This window comes from Lissotriton vulgaris, chromosome 10 (assembly GCF_964263255.1).
Source record: "Lissotriton vulgaris chromosome 10, aLisVul1.2, whole genome shotgun sequence".
NCBI classification, from domain to species: Eukaryota; Metazoa; Chordata; class Amphibia; order Caudata; family Salamandridae; genus Lissotriton; species Lissotriton vulgaris.
This window is the reverse complement of record NC_141698.1, coordinates 140,928,212-140,949,462: the sequence shown is the minus strand read 5'-3', so window position 1 is coordinate 140,949,462 and position 21,251 is coordinate 140,928,212. Positions and strand designations below refer to the sequence as shown.

At 40.9% G+C, this 21,251-nt stretch overlaps 1 protein-coding gene across 1 annotated transcript in view; it reads left to right on the top strand.

The window, feature by feature from the left end:
• CACNA1H (calcium voltage-gated channel subunit alpha1 H) overlaps positions 1-21,251 on the top strand; it is a 1,502,131-nt gene that overhangs the window by 1,306,408 nt on the left and 174,472 nt on the right. The window contains exons 22-25 of the mRNA XM_086940723.1: positions 4,584-4,710; positions 7,646-7,771; positions 14,246-14,335; positions 17,255-17,468. Of these exons, the coding sequence (XP_086796849.1) occupies positions 4,584-4,710; positions 7,646-7,771; positions 14,246-14,335; positions 17,255-17,468 (557 nt within the window). The remainder of the gene's footprint in view (positions 1-4,583; positions 4,711-7,645; positions 7,772-14,245; positions 14,336-17,254; positions 17,469-21,251) is intronic.

Sequence of the window (21,251 nt, the reverse complement as noted above, 5' to 3'; positions counted from 1 at the left end):
TCTGGCCATTGTAGGGGCTGTGTTTGACCTTATGGTCACAGGTTAAATCCTGGTGGGTTCACTCAGTCTTTCATCCTCCTGAGGTCATTATATGAGTATCATTGTGCTGTGTAACAATAAACATCTGTTATACAGCGCCAAGATGCCCATGGGTAAATGTGCGCTTTACAAATATGCATGGTATTTTACAGTGTTTTAGAGTAAAGTACTGTGCAGTGGTGCAGAGTACATTGGCACAGAGTGCAGTGGTGTAGAGTATAGTGATTTTGAGTCAAGTAATATGGAGTGCATTGGTGTAGAGTATATTGATTTTTGGTAAAGTAGTATGGAGTGCATTGGTGTAGAGTGCAGTGGCATAAAGTACAGTGGCGTAGAATAGAGTGGCGTAGAGTACTTTATAGCAGAGTGATGTAGAGTGGAGTGGTGCAGGGTAGATTGCAGTGGTGTAGAGTAGAGTGGAGTGGCACAGAGTGGATTAGAGTGGCATATAATAGATTGTTTCAGAGTAGAGTGAAGTGGCGCAGAGTGCAGTGCCATAGAGTAGGTCGTAGAGTGGACTGGTGCAGAGTAGATTAGAGTGATTTAGTGTGGATCGGCAGGGAGTGGATCGATTCAGAGTAGAGTGGCATAGAGTGTAGTGGTGTACAGTGCATTGGCATGGAGTGCAGTACAGTGGTGTAGAGCAGAAGCGCAGTTGCATAGATTGCAGTGGTGTAGCATAGCGTAGAGGTCAGTGGTGGAGAGGGCAGGGTGGCAGAGTATAAGTGGCATGGAGTGGTGCAGCTTGGAGTGGTGCAGGGTAGAGTGCAGTGGAGTAGAGTGGAGTGATGCAGAGTAGAGTGGCATAAAGTTTAGTGTTGTTGAGTGGCATAGAGTAGGTTAGTGCAGTGGCAGAGAGTGCAATGTTGCAGAGTAGACTGTGGTAGAGTGCATTAGTGTATCCTAGAGTGGCGTTGACTGCAGTGGAGGATAGTGGTGCAGAGTAGAATAGAGTGGCATAGAGTGCAGTGACGTAGAGTATAATGGAGAAGAGTGCAGTGCTGTAGAGTGCATTGGTTTTGAGTAAAGAGGTGTAGAATGCACTCGGCTTGAGGGTCTAATTGTGGTATGTTGTTATCAAATATCCTAATAAAATAAAAAGAATATAAATGTAATAATATGAATATCAGCAGACTTAAGAATGGGGTTCCCAGTGACTCAACTAATATTCCCTGTGGGTCATATCAATTGCAAGGCAGAAAACGTGTGCCTAGCCATCTAATGGCTCACACTGGATACCTTCTTTAGTGTTTCTTGTTCCCACCTGCATGAGAAAGTGGATGTAGCTAGATGGCTGAAAAGACACTATTTCCTTCCAAATTGCATGCAAAGGATTAGCTGCCCGATTCATCATCGGCATGTTTTGCGAGTCTGTAATAGCGAATAATAAGGAATCGCTATTACAGACTCGCAAAACGGGATTCATGTACGAATCGCAAAATAAATTGCGATTCCTACACATTCCTTATTTGCGATTAGCAAATTGCTAATCCCAAATAAGGAATAACTCCCCATTCATTCCTATGGGCCTAGAATGAATGGGGAGTTATTCCTTATTGGGATTAGCAATTTGCTAATCGCAAATAAGGATGCAATTTCAAGGGTGCTAGGGGTGTCCAAAGGACACCCTGTAGCACCCCTGAAATGTAATCTACATTGGTGTTGCGCACACACATGTCCATGCAACTTAGAGAAATGCATTTAAAAGCAAGTTTTCGCTATTTACCACGAGGTTTGACCTCGCGGTAAATAGCGGCCCGAAATTGCGATTACGCAATTTATAAATGGTTAATGAATTGCATTTAAGGAATCTCAAATAGAGATTCCTTAAATGTAATTCCTCGCAATTTAGCGAAATCGCAATTACCGATTTTTGCATTTGGGATGATGAATCCCAAATGCAAAAATTGCGCTCGCAAAGGGCCAGATTCTCAGAATCTGGCCCTTTGCGAGCGCAATTAAGCTTCATGAATCTGGCCGTAGGACTTTTAGAAATTGGCTATGGCTTTGAACAGCAAGACCATTCACTCAAACATTTAAAAAATAGTGCAAAAGGAAGGGATGAAAAGGACAGAGTGAGAGAATGAGTATGCATCTTTAGCTAAACTTCCTTGTTACAGTAATAGCCAAATGTATCACTAGAAGTCAAGACGCTGGACAATATTTAATTTATTTTTAAATACTTTTATATAGCTCTAATATTTCAAAAGAGATTACTTCAAATTTAGAAAGAGCAATTAACATATGCAGATAAACATATTGGGAGATCGAAATCATAAGATATATTACTTGTGATGGGTAATAAATTGGACTGTGAATGCAGAGGAGGGCAACAAAAACTGTAGACATTGCAAGAATAGATATCTTAGTCTAGATCAGAAACAATCAGAAGAGCTGGGTTTATGGGAGTCTTCTGAAAGAGCTCATTATAAATCTGTGATGTATTACCAGTAATCCTATTACTCTCCTTCTCCCTGCCTTGTCCAGTGCTTTGTTCATGGGGAGAGTGTGCCTTCTGGACAGATGCTTCCGTGGATCGTAATTTTTTGTATTTCTTCCCCCTGCTGACTATAAGTCCATGAAAGGATTTATTAATCACAATCTCTCTTAGTTCTGGGCTGAATTATTTCTCTCTCCTTGTTGGCTATCAGGCCTCTATTTCTTTTCAAAGGAAGTGCCTCCTAGTGGTGATGGCTGAGAATATGCGTCTAGGGCATTTGGGTCTTTCACAGGGCCTTCTTACGAGTAGGGACCAGGAAGAGGAAGGACGATGAGAACATGATGCATTTAATAAGGGTAGCTGATAATTTTTTTAATAGCCTACTTTTGTAAAAAAAAAATCCGAAAGAGCTATTTTTTAATAAGCGACCCTGGGCCTGATTTAATTTGTTTTGGTTGGCCCATCCTCCACCAATATGACACACGTGCCCGCTACAGTTTGAAATGCCTGTCGGGCCGGCAGATGTGTCAAACATTGACAGAAACTACCACATGGAAAAGTTACAATGTTACATTTTTTTTTCATTTTCACAAAAAAAAAATATCCCCTCACCTTAGGGGCATTGAGCACTTTTCAGTGTCTCTTACCAGCAGATTTTTCTTGATGGTGACAGGCATTGAAAAACGGCTGCATGTCAGCCCATCTAAATTAAGTGGATGGACATATAGACAAATCTCCGACTGCATAGGGGCATCAGAGAAGTTTGACCATGGTGGAGCCTACTCTGTCTCCACTGTGGTCAAACTTCTCTAACTTCTCGTCCTTCTTGAGTCCCCACAAATTAAAATTGGTTGGACCAGAATGTTAAATCAGGTGCTCTGTGTCAATGCTTCTTTGTGCATGACATCTAAGTAGACTTATTGCTTCAGTGGTTTTAACCAAGCACCATTACAAGAAAACCTTAAATGTATGCCATGCAACATAATTGCACGAATCTATCTTCTTTGCATGGTGATGCCCTCTGTCCAGACAAGAGACCATTAATTAATCAATCAGGCGATTTGTTAAGCGTGACTACTCCCCAGTAAGGGTCTCAAGGCGCTGGTGGTAGGGGAGGTGCATTATTCAGTGTTGCAAAATGAGAACAACTGAAAGGGCCTACAGCTCACTCACCCTGAGAAAATCACACTGCCTAGAACTCCTTCCAAGGGTGGTTATTCCTTTCATCCCCCACCGGGAATGCCTACTAAACACATCACCGGAAAGGTTCATCATTACATACACACCAGACGTGTTGACATGCTGCTACAATGACTAGGGCTCACCAAAACCCTAGTGACACTCCCGACTGCCAGAAGTACTTTGATTTCATAGAAATTCAGAAGTGTGCCATGAAAATGCTGATAACATAACATTGCATCGTAAGTTCAGAAGAGTGCATGCACTTTATGGGCAGAAGTAACATGTGAAATTTGCCATTTTCTATTACTTCGCAAATGCCAACTATGCCATGACGACTATGCATCCTCATAGTATACCGCCCACTAAGTATTTACAATCCTTGGAGGCAGAGACGTAGGAGCCTTTTTGCAAACCCCTTATGAACTAATGTCTACGTATTCAGGGGCACTACGATTGTTGATCGCTGTGTCATTCAGTGATGATAATAGGTTGCAGATATCTATGTTTATAATCCTGATTGTGACTTCTGTGCCTAGATTTTGTCTGGTTCGATGAACTATGGTAGTTAATTATTTATGTTATACTTATTGCAGGAGCTTTTATCCACCTTCTGTGATTTTGTGTGGGCCAAATGTGATGTTATATCACATCTTGTGATGTTCCATTGGTTAAAGGTCATGTGAATTCTCTTTCTGTGGTATCATCGAGAGTTGCCTGTTGTGTGATATCAGTTCTTCTGCATCTTTAATTTTTCTGAAGCACAGACATATCAGTATAGAATTATTAATAGGCCATTTAGTTCATATTGCTTGCCGCCTAAATTATCTTTGTGCACTTTAACAATAGATCAGCCCTTCTGTGTGCCTCACTTTTACACTGGTGATTAAAAATATGTGGATAATGTATTTCTTGTCTCTTGCAGTGTCATCAGCCGAGCTCCTGGCCTCAAGCTAGTGGTGGAGACGTTGATAACATCTCTGAGACCCATAGGGAACATTGTCCTTATCTGTTGTGCTTTTTTCATCATCTTTGGGATTCTTGGAGTTCAGGTAAGATCTTCACAAGCACAGTTGACCATGATGGGTTAGATTCTCAGTGTGTGCTCTACAGATGCAGAGTCAATGGAATGGTTAGCACTAGGCAGTAGGAGGACAATGATGTCTGAATATGAGTGCAGGTGACGTCTAGCTCGTGAGTTTAGAGTATTAGCCTGTTTATTACAGATACAGAATGTGTTGATTTGTGGTCAACTGTGACACAACTTCTCATCACCAATCTGCAATAAGCTTTGCAATCAAAAGTACAGGGGACTTACATTAACCCCTTGGCTGTGGGGCATATTCCCCTGCCGTGCTGGGGGGAGGGGGGGCACGCACAGCGCCCCAGTGCTCATGACGAGCTGAGCTCGTCATGACCACACCCGCTTGTTTAGAACGCTGGCACAGCAGGGGAATTTGCCCAGCGTGCGAGTGTTCTAACGGTCATGACGAGCTCAGCTCGTCATGAGCACACGAGAACCGTGGCTCATGACGAGCTGAGCTCGTCATGAGCGTGGGAGGCGTTAATCATGCTACTTTTGGTGAAAATATATGAGGGAGTGCCCAAAAAGTGTTTTTATTAATGCAAAGGGAAATAAGTTTGTGGAGAAAATCAAATCAGATAAACAGAAATCTACTTCTGCATTTGTCAGTGCAGACCATAGTGTATTATGCCCTAAATTATTTGCCTGCGCATTTGATTCAACTTTTCTTAGTCTGTTAATGAAACTGAATAAAGACATATGGATGTGTGATAAACTGTTGAATGATTGTGGGTTATCACCAAAAATCAGAGACTGGAATGGTATCGAGCAAGGCTGCGTTCTGCCTCTGATAATATTCTCTTTATATGTCAGAGCTTGTGGGAAATGTAAAGCTGCCTAACATACAGTGTGGTTTAATACCAACCACGTTCTTAGTTATTAACCCCTTCGCTGCTGGCGTCGGCCAACGGCCGTCGCGCGCACTACCTTCGTAGTGCTGCGCACGTCTGTTGGCCGACATGGCCCCGCCCACTGCGCTAAACCGCCGCACCGCGACGAAATTGCCGCTGCGGTTAAGCGGTTAAGCTTATAATAAGAACATTAGGCCAGCTATACTAAACACTGATCCCAAATACTGGTTGCAATTTGTGAATAGTATTTTTGCAACCACTGTGGAATATTGCTAACCCGCCTAAATATTAATGGCTTGAAAAAATTAGGAGAAATTGAATGGGACATCATTTTCATTCAAATTCCTGTCTACCATTATTTTGTAGATAGCGATTTACGACCAAACCTATGAGTAGTTGCCTGGGAACGCCCATGCACCACCTATTGAATGCCTCCTAGATGCAAAGTAATGCAGTGTGATCGGATTACAATCCAACGCAAATCATGATTTGTGTTAAATTATAAATTTCAACCCAAAACTTTGTGTTGGTTCTGCATTAATAAAGAGGCGCAGATCCGAAGCAAAGTCTTTGTAAATCTACGGCACACTTTAAAAAAAAATTTCAAAGGAAAAGAGGTCCCAACAGGACCCCTCCCATTCCCAAATGGGTTACCACCCAACTAGTGAGTCAATAGCTTTTAATGTTTTGCAATTGGAGTTTAGTTGTGAAACATTGATATTTTGCATAAAGAATCGGTATTTGCATGGGATGTAGTAAACTTGCTACTTTGACATTACAATTTGTAATGTAGTTCTAATCCCATTTAGGGACTGGGTTACCTATTTCTGAATCACTATAGGATTTAATGCATGCTACATCAAATCTAACAGAAGTAATCCCCCCTCCCCCCATGGCTGGGGCTGTCCCGAGGTGAGAAATCTAACCGTGGAGATTGGCAGTCCACCCAATGTATCCTCCCAAAGACTTCTACAGCCCCCTTTTCTCTTTGTTCTTGCTAGAGGCTGCACCGTTATATTCTTGAGGCAGTGGTTAGTAGGGTTGCAGTCTCCACCCATGTATCTTGGATGTCCAGCGATGACGAGAAACCCATTTTTCTATTGGATCCCGGCTGGTGGGTCCCAGTCCAAAACTGCTTCATATTAGGAGAATGCTCACCTGTCACACTACACCTGTGAATCCCAAGGGTGGCACTGTGTTTTAAACAAGCTGGGCACATGCACCTCTCCAGCTTTTCATGTTTTCCCCCCAAATCTTGCCCTAACTGTGGCCGCAATGTTTCCACCCACATGAACCTATCTTATACTTTGGGCATTTTAGCTTTACTGTTGGTGCCCCAACATATTTGACCACAAACAAATAGGAAAGGAAGTCATCACAGCTTAGGGAATCAAGTATTCAGGGGGCTTAATTTTAGACCTACATAAAGTTGCAACTTACACCCCCATTTTTGTGGAGACAATAAATGGTATGCTAAGTTCGATTATGTGTGTGCAGCGCCAGGTGTAGTCTTTTATCTATCAAGAAAATACTGATTCCTTTCCCCCACCAGTTCTAACTCTCTGTAAGAACACCCCCTTTGAAATTTAGGCATAGTATCTTCGTGCATATAACATCAGGTGAGGAACCAGACAAACTCCATGGGAGGCAATGATATATTTGCTATGATCCTGCTGATTTTCGACTTGGAGCAGCTATGCCCCGCCTGGTCAGCATCTATCCAGGAGGATGAGGTAGAAGTGGATTAATTCTTCTCTTACACAGCAAAATCTAGCAGAACCGTGTTATACAATTTAACGACTTACCTAATGTTATACTGGTTGTGAGATGAAAAAAGATAGGTTTTCATTTCCTTTGATTGCACTGCAAAGTTTTTGATAAAACCTAATGTCACTGGTGGTCATGAAGTCTTCCAGAAAAAGAAAAATGTTTTCTGGGTATCTAAGCATGGGTGCGAGATTGTCTCAAAGCCTACCAATACACCATTTTTCTTTGGTGCACTAGTAGCGTGAAGCTGGCAGGTCAACTCACATATTTTCCTTCTCGTTTCAGCTTTTTAAGGGTAAATTTTACTACTGCGAAGGGCTGGACACAAAAAACATCACCAATAGGTCTGATTGCAACCAAGCAAGATACAAGTGGGTCCGGCGAAAGTACAATTTCGACAACTTGGGTCAGGTATGTATGATCCTTCCCAATATCACTGATAGAATGGGACTGGTTGGATTTTCTTGTAATACTGAAGTATGCTGACATTTCCCCCTATAAGCAGAAAGTGCTGGATGTTTCAATAAAAATGCACCAATGACTCCCATATTTGAACAATGTTGCAGAGGTATTTATTTTTGGAAGATGTATGTGAAACACCCCCAATTAGATTCAAACCACTTTTGAAAAGGGGGTTGTATCAGCACAAATCTTTGTAGCTGCATGGCTTTTAAGCTCCAAAATACCCTTTAATGATTACAAATAAGGGCAGATATAGGCACTCCTAGGCCCAGCAGAAAGGAATATTAAGAGCCTGGTTTGTATAGTTTGCAAAGGATTGCAGAGATATATGTGTGTAATGAATATGAAGCAGAAAGGCCTAAAACGTATAGTATTAGGATGGGTTTTGTTCGAGCATGCTTGCTTCCGAGGTTCATACTGCATTCATTCAATGCAGAGATCAAGATGAGTTTGGAGCTGTGGCTAGTTGAGGCAACTTTAAAATATTGAACTTACTGTATATATGTCTACATGGAGACATTTATATCACAAACCTGGCTACCAAGCAATGGAGTACCCAATAATGTGCGATGGACACAGAAGAAGGGGGTTGAATCGCGAAACATGGTCAGGGATAAGGACCAGGTGAGTGAAGGTAGGTTGTCTTACGATCGCAGCAAAAAGAAAGAAGGCAGAGGGCTGGTGGTGAAGGCTAGGATTGGCTCCAAATAGTATGGCCTTATCAGAGGCAGGATTGGGGTCATATAGGGGGAGAGATTATGGATAGTGCAATGGAGAGTGCAGTAAAGCTTTGAGTTGGATAGAGTAGTTAGGGATGGAAGATGGCTTTTCAGTCCATTGAATCAGAGCCAATCTATTTTAACCATTGTAGGAATTTAGATTGCTAGGGTAAGAGGGGGAAAACCACAGTCTTGAAATGAGTTGTGGCTGAGATCAAATAAGTACTAAACAATCTGAAAGTCAATCAGGTTTCTGTAAGGAATTCCTGTCTCATTAGAAACAAAAAAGAGCAAAAAAAGAAATAAAAAGGATATATTTTTGTACAAAAGAAGTATGAAGTTGGTATTTGTTTACATATCCTTGATATGACTGCTGCACAATCAAATAGCTAGCACGTTGCCCGGTGCAAATATGTTTCCAATACATTGATGTCCTTGTTAGGGTAATATCCTTTCTACAGGCGGCCCCTTGTTTTCTCAGATAAATTAACTCGCAGCCTGTCTGTGAGGGGTGTTGGTAACTATCCTATATTGCCATCTCTTTCCATTCAGTTGAAAATTTCCCTATTAGAATTATCCTAAGGATCTATAACTTAGGTTTTCAGGTTTGGTTGTAAACATGAGAAACAGAAAAGAGCAAAAAAGAAATAAAAAAGATATATTTTTGTATAAAAGAAGTATGAAGTTGGTATTTGTTCACATATCCTTGATATGACTGCTGCACAATCAAATAGCTAGCACGTTGCCCGGTGCAAATATTTTTCCAATAAAAGGAATTCCTGTCTCCCCTTGGGTAGCTTGGCCTAAGCAGAAAGGCGTGGTGTGAGAAAATGTGTGTGGCATGTGTAAAACAGCAAGCAAAACAAAAGTACAATCGTGATAAAAATGTGTAAACATGATGTAACCGATGATGATGAGGGAAAATGTATTATTTATTTAATTTTACCTCGTCATCGTCTGTGAAAATCCCCCCGCCCTCCACCACCACCCAGTCCCACTGCTATTACATGCATGGGCTGTGGCTGTCAAAGAATCAAATCACATGGATAATGTATTGGACTAAAGTTTGCACTTACAAAATGTATCCGTTTACTGACCATTATAAAGGCCCATGTGCACAGAGCTAAATTGCTTTGCATCGCGGACTCATCCGCGTACAACTTCAGTAAATGGCGGGTCAAGAATTTCTAATTTAAATATGCCATACATTTTTGCATAATCTGAAAAATTGTTGAGCTTCTGGGTCGATTTGGATAACCTCTTGATTATCAAGAGACCTAAAATTCTCGTCATCCCAGCTGAGTACTAATTACCCATTACAGCAGAATGTTTTCTAATTTCCGTCCAGCAATTATAGTCTCAGTGTAGAACCATAATTTAGTTGGAGCGACCATTTCAGGTTTTTCTAATAAGCATTCTCCACGCTAATCACCATGCAGCCGATGCACCTGTGAAAGGACAGAGGGCAGCTGAGCGCTTGATTTAAATTATGCCTGAAGAAACTCCCACAATTCCTCTTGAGGTTCCCCTTCACAAAATCGATTTCCTGCACAACATGTCCAGGAACTGCCCAAGGTCTCACCTCATAGCTAACTGGAAGCTTGCCCTCTGTCACCTCTCGGGATTAGACTCCATGCATCAGCATGTCCCCCTCATTGGAGCAAGTTTTCAAAATTGCAAATGTATCACTGAAGCCTGGTAAGAGGACATCTTAAAATAGGTTTCAATAGCGGGCTTGTGTCTGTGACCTTGAGCCGGAAGAACAATGGCGGCTTCTCGTTAGATGAAGACTGTAGTTAATCTGGACGGAGAGCAATGTAGCTGTACCTCTGTTACCTACTAAACAAGTTTCTTAAATAAAGTTGGATTTAAAGCACAAGCGCACAGAAGCTAGTAGGTCTGATTCACAACTCGTGGTAGGGGCCCTGCACTCGTGGCGGAGGCCCTGAAATCGTGGCGGAGGCCACGCTGTTGTGTCGGGCCCTGCTCTTGTGGCGGGACCCTGTACTACAATTACCCATTACAGAGGTCACGCAACAAATGCAGGGCCCCCGCCATGACTGAGGGGCCTCCACCATGAGTGCAGGCCCAGCGACGAGTACGGAGGCCATTTGTGAATCGGGCCCCTTGTCTATCAGCTTCTGTGTAGACCGTGCTTCTTTACGTTCAAGAGCCAGCAAATGATAAGTTGACAGATGCAGCAGGTATTCTAGGGTTGTGTTTTTCAAACACTCCACCAAGTGAGAATCTTAACTGACAGCGTACGTGCTTTTGTTTTCTTAGAATCTTCCTTTGTTCATCCCTCCCATACCTTATTTTCCCTTCTGATTTACCTTATTCAGTAGTTCCTTTGGAAATCTGTCTAGACCTCAGTAACCTTAGTGCTTGCAACTAGAACGGCTATTCTTTTAACCTCTTTGATGCTCATGACGGCTCCCGGCTGTCATGAGTCACGGAGGGCATGTGCTGATGACGGCCGGAAGCCGTCATGACCACGCCCGCGATCGGAATGTTCAGCACTGCGTCGGAATTCACGCCGTAGTGATGAGGTTAATATTGAATATGGCTGCTATAGCAATAGTACTGGCTAGTATTTTTGTGAATCGCAGCAATGCATTACTTCTTTCATTTTTCATTCCCTAATTTTTGATCCACTTATTGACCCAGCTATTAAATATTGCTTTGTCAATAGTTTTTTTTAATTTGTCTAAAAGATCTGAGCCTAAGGAATGTTGGTAAAAGTAAGATAGTTCTACCAGTATTTTTAAACAATATTGATGATATTGAAAACTCATGTTCTATTTTTTAAGGTGGAGGCTGGGGCTCTTGAACGTCCACGTTCCTTCTGGTTAGGTCAATGTTTGTGCTGTCTCGCTGAGGGCATAGTTCCACGTCTGCTGTTCTGTGGTCGTAAAACTGTGGACAAAGGAAGTTTTTACTATGTTCTGTTCAGACTGTATAGGCGTGCGGTTAGATGATATAATGCATACGTTTCGTGAAGTCAAAAATGTAATCCTCAGATGGTATTTGAATACATCAATGGGACATAAACGCTTGTGTTATGTTCCAATTTAGCATTTGCATTTATTTATTTTATTTTTAATTGGTATAACAATCCGGGGGCATGTCTCAAAAACCTTAAACTGCATCAAAATAACAGGGCAAACTCATCTGCAACATTTTAGGGGGAATATTTTCAAGCCCCTTGCGCCACTTTTGCGTCATTTTTAATATGACGCAAAAGTGGCGCAAGAGGCTTGTAAATCTGCCCCTCGGTGCTTAAGGATTCGGGAATGTAGGCATTGCTCCAAGCCAAATTGCAGGATTATCTTTGCTCCCTGACTAAAATGGAGATAAGGGGCTGTGAAAATGTGTATAATATTTATAAGGCTTAATACTAATTTTAAATCAGCAGTCAATATTGAATCAAAAACATCGTAAATCTATGAATAAATCTTTTTGAAAAAATATTGAAGAACTCGATTGTGCACGATTTTATTAGTCTAATCAAAGCTGGGTGAAATGATTTTGTCCTGAAGTTCGTCTAACAGTTCACATTTGGAAAAATTAGAAAATATATTTCCCAATTTATTATATAAGCAGGACAATTAGTGTGAAATCAGTTTACTGCATGTTTTGACTATTCTACACTCCAAAAGCAGCAAATCTTTTTAGGAAATGAGATCTTTTGTTGATTACATTTCCATTTTTAGTTGGCCCACCATGGTGATGTTATTGTACACTTTTGGTGGTTTAAGGCTCAAATGAATTCGGCCCTATGAGGTGTGCCGGTTAGCTCCTCTATGATTGTGTTTAATTGAAATGTTCAGTGGGGTCACATCACCTACAAATGGGGCATCAGAGTGACATTAAACACGGTACGGATCATGGATTAGACCACAGGAAAAGACATCTCACTGCAATGACATTGGTGATATCACAGGAATTGATTAGAAGAACTATACAAATATTTTTAAAATATCAAAATATTACAGAGCCGCTAGAGGCCGGGCATAGGAATCACAGGAGTGCCATCTGCGACTCTGGGCAATAGCTTGCTTAATCTCCACATTGGCCCTTCGCGGCGGGATGCCTGGCTTTCACCTTGTGGATACCCTTCCAGGGCTATCTCACAGGGGAATACCAGGACGGGTTCCCAAAGCAAGCGCGGAGATGCCCCAGGGTAAGTCCTGCGCTATATAAGTTTCATACATACATACATTCAGTCACAGTTGTGACAACAAGTGATGGACAAATGATGCCACTTTTTGGTTATAGAGAATCAAGAAATATTAGTTAATCTAAAAACTGGTCATCTCATAAAGGTTGCAAGGACCACAATAGCAACCACAGGTCACAAAAATGTTACTATACTTCTTAAATTACTCAAGGCCAGATGTACAAAAATGAGGAACTGCAGTTTTCAAATTGCCCATCGGTAAGAATCGCAATTCCTAGTGTAAAAACCTTTGTACGTTTAAATTGCATTACATTTAGGTTGCAAATCAACCTACTCATTAATAATAATGAGTTAGATTGCAGTTTGCCACCCATTAGGCTTGCTAGCTATCACAGGGATGGCGGTCGCTGGGGTCAGAAGACCACCATGTCTGTGATTGCGTTTAAATAAAGCTACATTTTATTTTTAAAGCAGCTCATTTACAATAGGATGAGTATAAAAAAAAGAAAATGAAAATTTATTGTTTCATTTTTTTAGATTCTAAATACCGAATCGCAAAACCAAACAGGGATTCCGTAACAAGTTGTCCCAATTTGGTTTCCTGCACATTTGGTGAATCACTTGCCTTCTCACTTTTCAAATTGTGTTTCTTCATCAATTGCTATAAATTTGCCTTTTTACTTTACTACTATATTTTAATATGCCTTTGTATTTTGTCTCAACTTACATCTTTTTTTCATGAAGGGGGTGTGCAACAACCCTTTATATTTGTGGCACTTCACCTTGTACCCGCTGTCCTCCTCCAACTGACTTTGATATATGTACACTTGCTGCTTAGCAAATTGAAGTTTCATCGTCATGGAGGCCAGCCGCATGAGTGGATAAAATTAGTGGTTGAAGTTGTGGCTGATCATGGCATAACATGTACCAACAGAAACCAGCACACACCTCAAAGCAAGAAGGGCACAGTCTCACCTACCTTTTGCGGATTTAAACCATGGTGGCCCCATCCAACACTATACTTCCAGCAAACCTCACCCTGAATCAATCTGTGAATTAGGCCCAGAGGGAGCATCTAACATTGTTATGTCCAGCTTTAGAATCAAAACAAATGGGAATTCTCAAGTTGGTTCATGGCTGGCCGGTAACCTATTCAGGCATGGTTTCTTCATTTTCTAAACTATGGTACTTGCAGTTTTTTTTCTGTTATAGGTGTTGGAGAGCAAAAAAAGGAAAGCAAACAAAAACAGAAATGTATGCATTAGTATTTTAATAGAACTGTCCAAATCTTGTTGGATCCTGGTACATATCTCAGGAACTGTGTCTTAGAATGAGAGAAAACAGTAGGGGCGGAACTGGTCATTGCAGTACGCAAGAGCGGCATAGGGGACTGCCAGCGGTGACCTCGATAGAAAAGCTTTGTGCCCACCACTTCTTTTTATTTTATTTAGCACTGCCATTAGAAACTTTCTGTGGGAGTTAAGGAACATAATGAGTAAACTGAATATTTCATTTTCCTTCCAGGCACTGATGTCATTGTTTGTTCTGTCCTCCAAGGATGGCTGGGTAAACATCATGTATGATGGCCTAGATGCGGTAGCCATTGATGTTCAGGTATGAAGGGGTATAAATATTAATACTGACTCTGATTGTTTGTTAAATCAATGTTGTTTAAAGTGTTTACTATAAAGTTGAAATTATCAAGAGACAAGATCAAATCTGAGTGAGGAAGATGGGAAAACCTTTGTCTTCAGGGTACAACAATCATTAATGAGCAGCTGTCATGAACATGATAGAGGCCTCAAGGAATATTACTCCCCAATAGTTACATATCATGAGTCAGTCCCCAAAAATATAAATCTAGGGCCATATGTATCAAGGCATTTGCGACTCACAAGCGGCCTTTGCGACTCGCAAACGGCCTTTTAGCATTTTTTCATATGTGTGAAAAAATCGTAATTTAAGAAATTGCAATAATTTGCGATTCCTTATTTTGCCATAGCATTTAAGGAATCGCAAATTTTGCGATTCCTTAAATGATATGTATGAAACATTTAGAAATTGCGATTTTGTGTTAAGGAATCGCAAATTACCACCAACTTGTAGTTGGTGGTAATTTGCGATTTCTTTTAAAAATGCCCTATTTGGCATTTGTGAGGGTGCCATGTGACACACATACATGCCCAATAGGGCATGTATGTGTGCCACATGCACACACATGTACATTTCAGGGGTGCAGCAGGGTGCCTTTGAGACACCCCTGCACCCTTGAAATAATTCTCAAATTGCGATTAGCAAATTGCGAATTCGCAATTTGAGAATTATTGCACTATCATTCCTATGGGCCTACTGGCCCATAGGAATGCATTGCAAATTATTCTTTATTTGCGAATTCACAAAATGCGAATTTGCAAATAAAGAATAATAAGGAATCGCTAAAAAATAGCGATTTTGTACATACATTCCGTTTTGCGAATTCTAAGTAGCGATTCGCAAAAAATCGCTATTTAGGATTCGCAAAATGGAATCTTGATACATCTGGCCCCTAATAATTAGCAGTAATCTGTTTTCCTCAGTGATAGTAAATATCAGCAGGCCAGTTTTATCATGTCATTACAATCATGGGGCTAGTGGATATAACATCATAATATTGTAAAACCAATGACATTAAATCTTGTGACCTTCTTTTGATAACCAATGATGGCCCATTGTACTTTATTTTTACAAAACCTTCATTGCAAACTCTCATTGAGCAGTATCACTCATAAACATCAGTTTGCTAAACATGGTTATTGTTAAACAATATCTGTTCTTCTGGCTCAAAATCCAACGTAAAGTTAAAACAAAAATCATGCTCTTTGTTGTAAATTGTTTTAAGAAGAAGCCCATTATCAAAAGCTCATGACCTGTGTCCTTGTTGTCAAGAAAACATTACCACATGTTTTATTATGTTTGTCACCATAGCTCATTTTATTTCAGGGGGAGCCTCCTCAAATCCCCCTCGCACTCCAACCCCCACATACCAATGTCAGTGATGTTAATTTCCTCAAAAATTGAAAAATAAATTTTCTTTAAAATGTATTTTAGGTCTTTGGTTTCTTGATTATGGGTTAGAGATTTTCACCTATTACACATACCAATAGCATGGATTAAATGGTGATACTACCTAAAATGTTGCCATTTGTAAGAAATTGCACATTATCCCCAAAAGGACTGAACTAAAGATGTTGTAGTACATGAAGAACTGTTGCACAACTCAATGACATAAAAGCTGTGGGTTACAGCTACCATATCTATCTGCACACAGTTGGATATACTTTCCCGCCAGTTGGCCGAACGCTGTAGATAATCCCAAAACAATTATGGAAACTGAGAAGGAAATCTGCTTCTATTGACATTCAGAACTCCCACGCTACACTTCTCTCTCTTTGTTCTCCATCTTGAAGGAGATGCATCAATGTGATACTTACATTGCAATATTTGGTACCATGAGATGGTAAGTGTTTACCTTCATATCTCTGGTGCCTGGTGGAACTCTCTTATAGGGACTATTGCTAAATATTACCCTGATTATAAATAATATTGGGATCCATAGAGATTCATAAATTGACATTCATTGCTTTTTTTAGATTTTTCATTTCGTTAAATCGTGCCTAATGCAAGATATTAGAGCATGTAAAAAGTTACCATATTTCAGTTAATCTCTTTCCTGGATATGCTTAGAACAGGCAAATCCCCCAAACTTCTATCCAAACCACTGTTGCAATGGATACACTCAAAATGACATTTCCTACTCCCAACAACTAAAGCACTAAGCATGCATAATGAGGTGCAAGTTCAGCCTAACTGGTTTGGTATTTTACATTTATTTAGTAAGTTCTGGTCCCCTACTAAGTACCAGTACAGCTCCTACTTATGAGCCAGGGAACTGTTCTCAGCCTATGACTCAGAGAATGTACAATGGAGTGACCTCCATGAGTTCCTTACATTTTTAGGTCCTGTGTTAGAATATGATATGCTTTTCTCTTTTTTCCAAGTCTTCCACCTCAAAATAAATAGTTTGTTGGCGAACCTTTATAACAGCCCAATTTTGTTTCTCCACCTTATGTATACACATCTACAATGGGATGGATTAAAAAAAATGCCCACTTAAGGGTATTTGTTTGAACTATGCTAATTTAAAGAGAGGTACAGTTTAGCGCCATTTTAAATATTTACATTGGACTCAATATGATAGTAGATGGAAGTCAGCACAAATTGGCATTTAAAAAACCACGCAAAACAGCAAACCACAAGTTCATTATTAGGTTCTAAATAGCATCACTGTTCATGTTAGCAAAGGCAAGAAACATACAGCGCCACTTGAGCAGTTTATGAAAGCTGGCCCAGCTCTGTACTGGACTCAGTTTATGCCATGAGCATAAGAAAAATGATCATCCAAGTCCTACCACCAATACGTTGTCTGCACCACCCCCACCCCCATGCTACTCTTCTGTCCACACTGACTGACTCTTTTTTTCTTCCTACTTTCAGCCAGTGCGGAACCACAACCCTTGGATGCTCCTTTACTTCATCTCCTTCCTGCTCATCGTCAGCTTCTTCGTGCTCAACATGTTCGTAGGGGTGGTGGTTGAGAACTTCCATAAGTGCCGACAGCACCAAGAGGCCGAGGAGGCCCGACGCCGGGAGGAGAAACGCCAGCGCCGACTGGAGAAAAAGCGCAGGAGTAAGGCGATGTACATGTCTGGTCGGTAGACTATGCTACAAAAAATCTTTCTGAGCCCTGCCTGCTTCCAAAATAAAACCTGAGATAATCTTAGAGAAATATATCCCTGTATATATATTTATACGTACATAAATATATATACAAATTAAATATATATGTATGTAGATTACAGCAGTAGAGTAATGCATTCGCGCTTTACAATCCCAACGCATGCCCCTGCATGCTAGGCCCATGCTGCATGTGGGCATGACTGCTAAAGTAGACTAAGAGACCAAGCTACAAACGCGAAAATGCCAACAAAAATACACTTCAAATAGATTTTTTGTGAAAGATATGATCCCTACCAATTTCAAAATGGCCCACACTTGTGTGAGCCATGCTCTTTTGAAAATTCATTTTCAACAAGATGCTGCAAGTCGGTGAGTTTGGGCTCTATTTTCATTTTTCTTTTTTCTTGTGAGTTGTTTAGCTGCTGCATGACAACAGTAGATTATAGATTTCTGTGTGCCTTCCTGGGGTGATGACGTGAAGCCACGGATTGCCATAAATGACCTCGAAGTTTGAAATACTTACTGTCATCAATGGTGTGGTATGACCACCAATGAAGTGAAGTGACTAATGAGCTGGCCCCATCCTCAAAATGATGCTGCCAGAGATGCAAGACCATAACTTAACACATATTTGAAAAAAATAGACAATTAATCAATAATTCAATTTCATGCAGTGAGCAGATGACAAGTGACTGACGCCATCAAATACCTAATTATGCAATTTATTCAACAAGGTGAACAAGTGACTTCCCTTCTGTAACCCATTATCTGGTAGAGACTCTATTTAGCTGTAGATCCCTTTCCGGATCCAGCCTGACGCCTGGAAAATTCAAAGGTAAGGAATGTGCAGCTAGAAGTCTCCATCAGATGACGCTGTCAGTATCATCCGCTGATGGCTTCAATGGACATGTTCAACGGGCAAGCAAGTGATGACATCATCAGAACTGTCATCAAATGCGGATACAGTCAATTTGAAAATCCTGTTTTTCTAAATTGAGGATCCAGCTGTTGCAGATACTAAAGGAAACAAAAGGTGCGAAGTTGACACATCATGGCACATGTTTTGACATTCACAGCAAACATTTGACCTAGACTCACACACAAGACAAACACAACGAGAATAACATCAATTGTTGACAAATGTTTCCAGATGGATCCCAATTGAATGCACCTTTAGTGCACTGCACCATTAAACAGCACCATTTAATTCATAAGCCACGATAGGCTAGAAGATTCCCTCATTTATTGGCATAACTTTTTGAAACTTTGTATTTTGAGAGATACGAGTTGAATTTGTTATGGGTGTCTGGGTTTAGTTTCACCTTCTGAGAGCTTTTTCACACATGGCTTGCCCTCTGCAGAGCAGTTCGGTAATGCGAGCTGACACTGCCTTCAAAGTTAATGTGGCTCTGGAATAAGGAAGCACTTTCAGAAAACTGCATAAATCCTGAAAAAGAAATCCCATGGCTGGAAGTCTATTCCCCGCTGAGAGTCGGGCGTCCTTTACCGTGAACGCAGCCAACCCCTACGCCTGCGCGGCGATGCTCAGAAATAAGGGTTTTCCAATCCAATCTACAACTGAGCAGCTCTGGCATTCGACCTCAGGGACACAATTCAATGAATTTCATTTTTAAATTGCTGAATTTGAAAATCAGCTGACGCCTTAAAGCAGTTATTCATATGGTTAAATTATTGCCCTGGTGTGTGTGTGTCTTCTCGAATGCTTAACTGTGCAGCCTGGGGATTGAAATGGGACTGCAGTCATTGCAAATAAAAGGTGTTTTGTTTGTTTGGTTAGGGGGCAGATAGGTGAATTGCATTCATTTGGCTCAGGTGGAGAGCGAATTACTACTCAGTCAACTGGAGCAAGAAAGGTCTTGTCTCAATGAAGGACATCTCTGCATCATTTAGCGGAGAAGTCGCCGGCAGGGGCAGGACAACTCCAGGGAGACCATTGATTTGAGTCAACTTTGTCCTTTTCAGATTCAAGGGGCAAATACAGGGGAGAGGAGCTAGGCCTGAGATTTAATTTAGGATAAGTAAACAAGACAACCTATTGGGAGCCGGTTAACGTTCAGTCTCCTAACCAAATGCACTCCCATGCTGGAGAGATAGGTAAAGATATTGAGTTTTTTTTTCGTGCAGGTCATCTTTACACTCAATTATTCCCTTGGAGGAAAGGTATAACAACAAAAATGGGAGTTATTGTGAATCTAAATGTAAATAATGCAAAAGTAAGTCATTTCCATTTTGCCAGAGTCCCCTCTCTGCTCATTTACTCACACATTTGTTACTAAAGTCATACTCACACACACACACACACACTTAAGTTTCTGAAATGTTTTATCACATAAAATAGGATATAATCAGCTGACATTGTCATCAAATATTAAATTGAATGTCAACATCATGCCTTATTTATCTGTATTTGGTCGAGTAGGTGCAAAAGTACTGTTAAAATTAACAACTATAACTGAGTGACAAGATTTACAAGGAAATGGGTTTGCTCCCTGGCAAAGTCACACAGAGGGGCTTATTCACAAGTCCCTTGCACCGCCGGTACGTCACTTTTTCACATATTAAAAGTGATGCACTTGCGGCGCAAGGGTTTTGTAAATAAGCCCCAGAGAGCGGCAAAGCGTTGCAAACTCTTGCGGTGGTATTTGCTTTCCAGCGCTAAAGGTATTTTGTGCTAGAAAGGTGCGCCCTTTTCTCATCGCAAAGTAAGCTTTGTGCTACTTTCCATCAAATGACGGCTACTGAAGTGTAACTTGGCAGATCAGTGCAATTAATCATCCATAGTTTTGAGCCATTCATTTCTCTAAACATTACACACATTGTATGTGTGCTGCAGTGGCGGCTGGCACAGGTAAGCGCGGTGAGGAGTGGCAGGGCGCTGCATGGGTGGAAGCCGACAAACGACGGAATAGGTATTATTTATTTATTTCATTATATCGATTTAGTCATCTGTTGACTTCCCCCCTCCCACCCTGCCACCGCCCTACCGCGTTTACCTGTGCCAGCCGCCGCTGGTGTGCTGCGCTGTACGGCACACATACAATGTGTGGGAATGTAAGAATGTGGCTACCATAGGATTTTGAACTGCTGCCAGTACAAATCCTTTGCTAGACAGCCCAGCCAAGCCTCAGCTCCATATTGCTAGGGTTGTGCGTGGTGTTAGGCAGCCTGTTTGTGCAGCAGCACAGTGGTACATAGTAGCAGCTGATAGTTTTTAATATGGCTCTGCGCTAAACAACTTTGGTTCCTGCGCTGCTTTGCACTAAAAAAATACATATGAGCTTGCGTGTTGTAGTGTGTGAGATTCTTTAAGGATCACATATAAGGCTTGTTTGTGTCATAGACACATGAAAGGAATACCTGTTTTAAAATTCCAGGGGGAAAATGCAAAGTAATCTCCTTTAAATGTGAAGGCCTTTCCATTTGGCAGTACTCGGCAGACTCAGAAAGATGCTTGCCTGTGTTGGTGGTGATGGTATCGTAATACATATGGTGTGTTTCTCTGGTGGTGTATTTTGTGTATACAGTTTGGTGTCTATTCGTGACATTTAAATTCCCAAAGGGGTTTCTTCAAAATTATTTGTAATGCATAGTTTTCTGGAACCTACCCAAAAAATGTATAGCATTGGGATTTCTGTTAAAAGCCTACAATATGTCAGACACTTCTTTAACTCAGTCCTACCCTCACCTGATGCCTAACTAAAAGAGAACAAAGTAATCTTTAAAAAGCAAAATC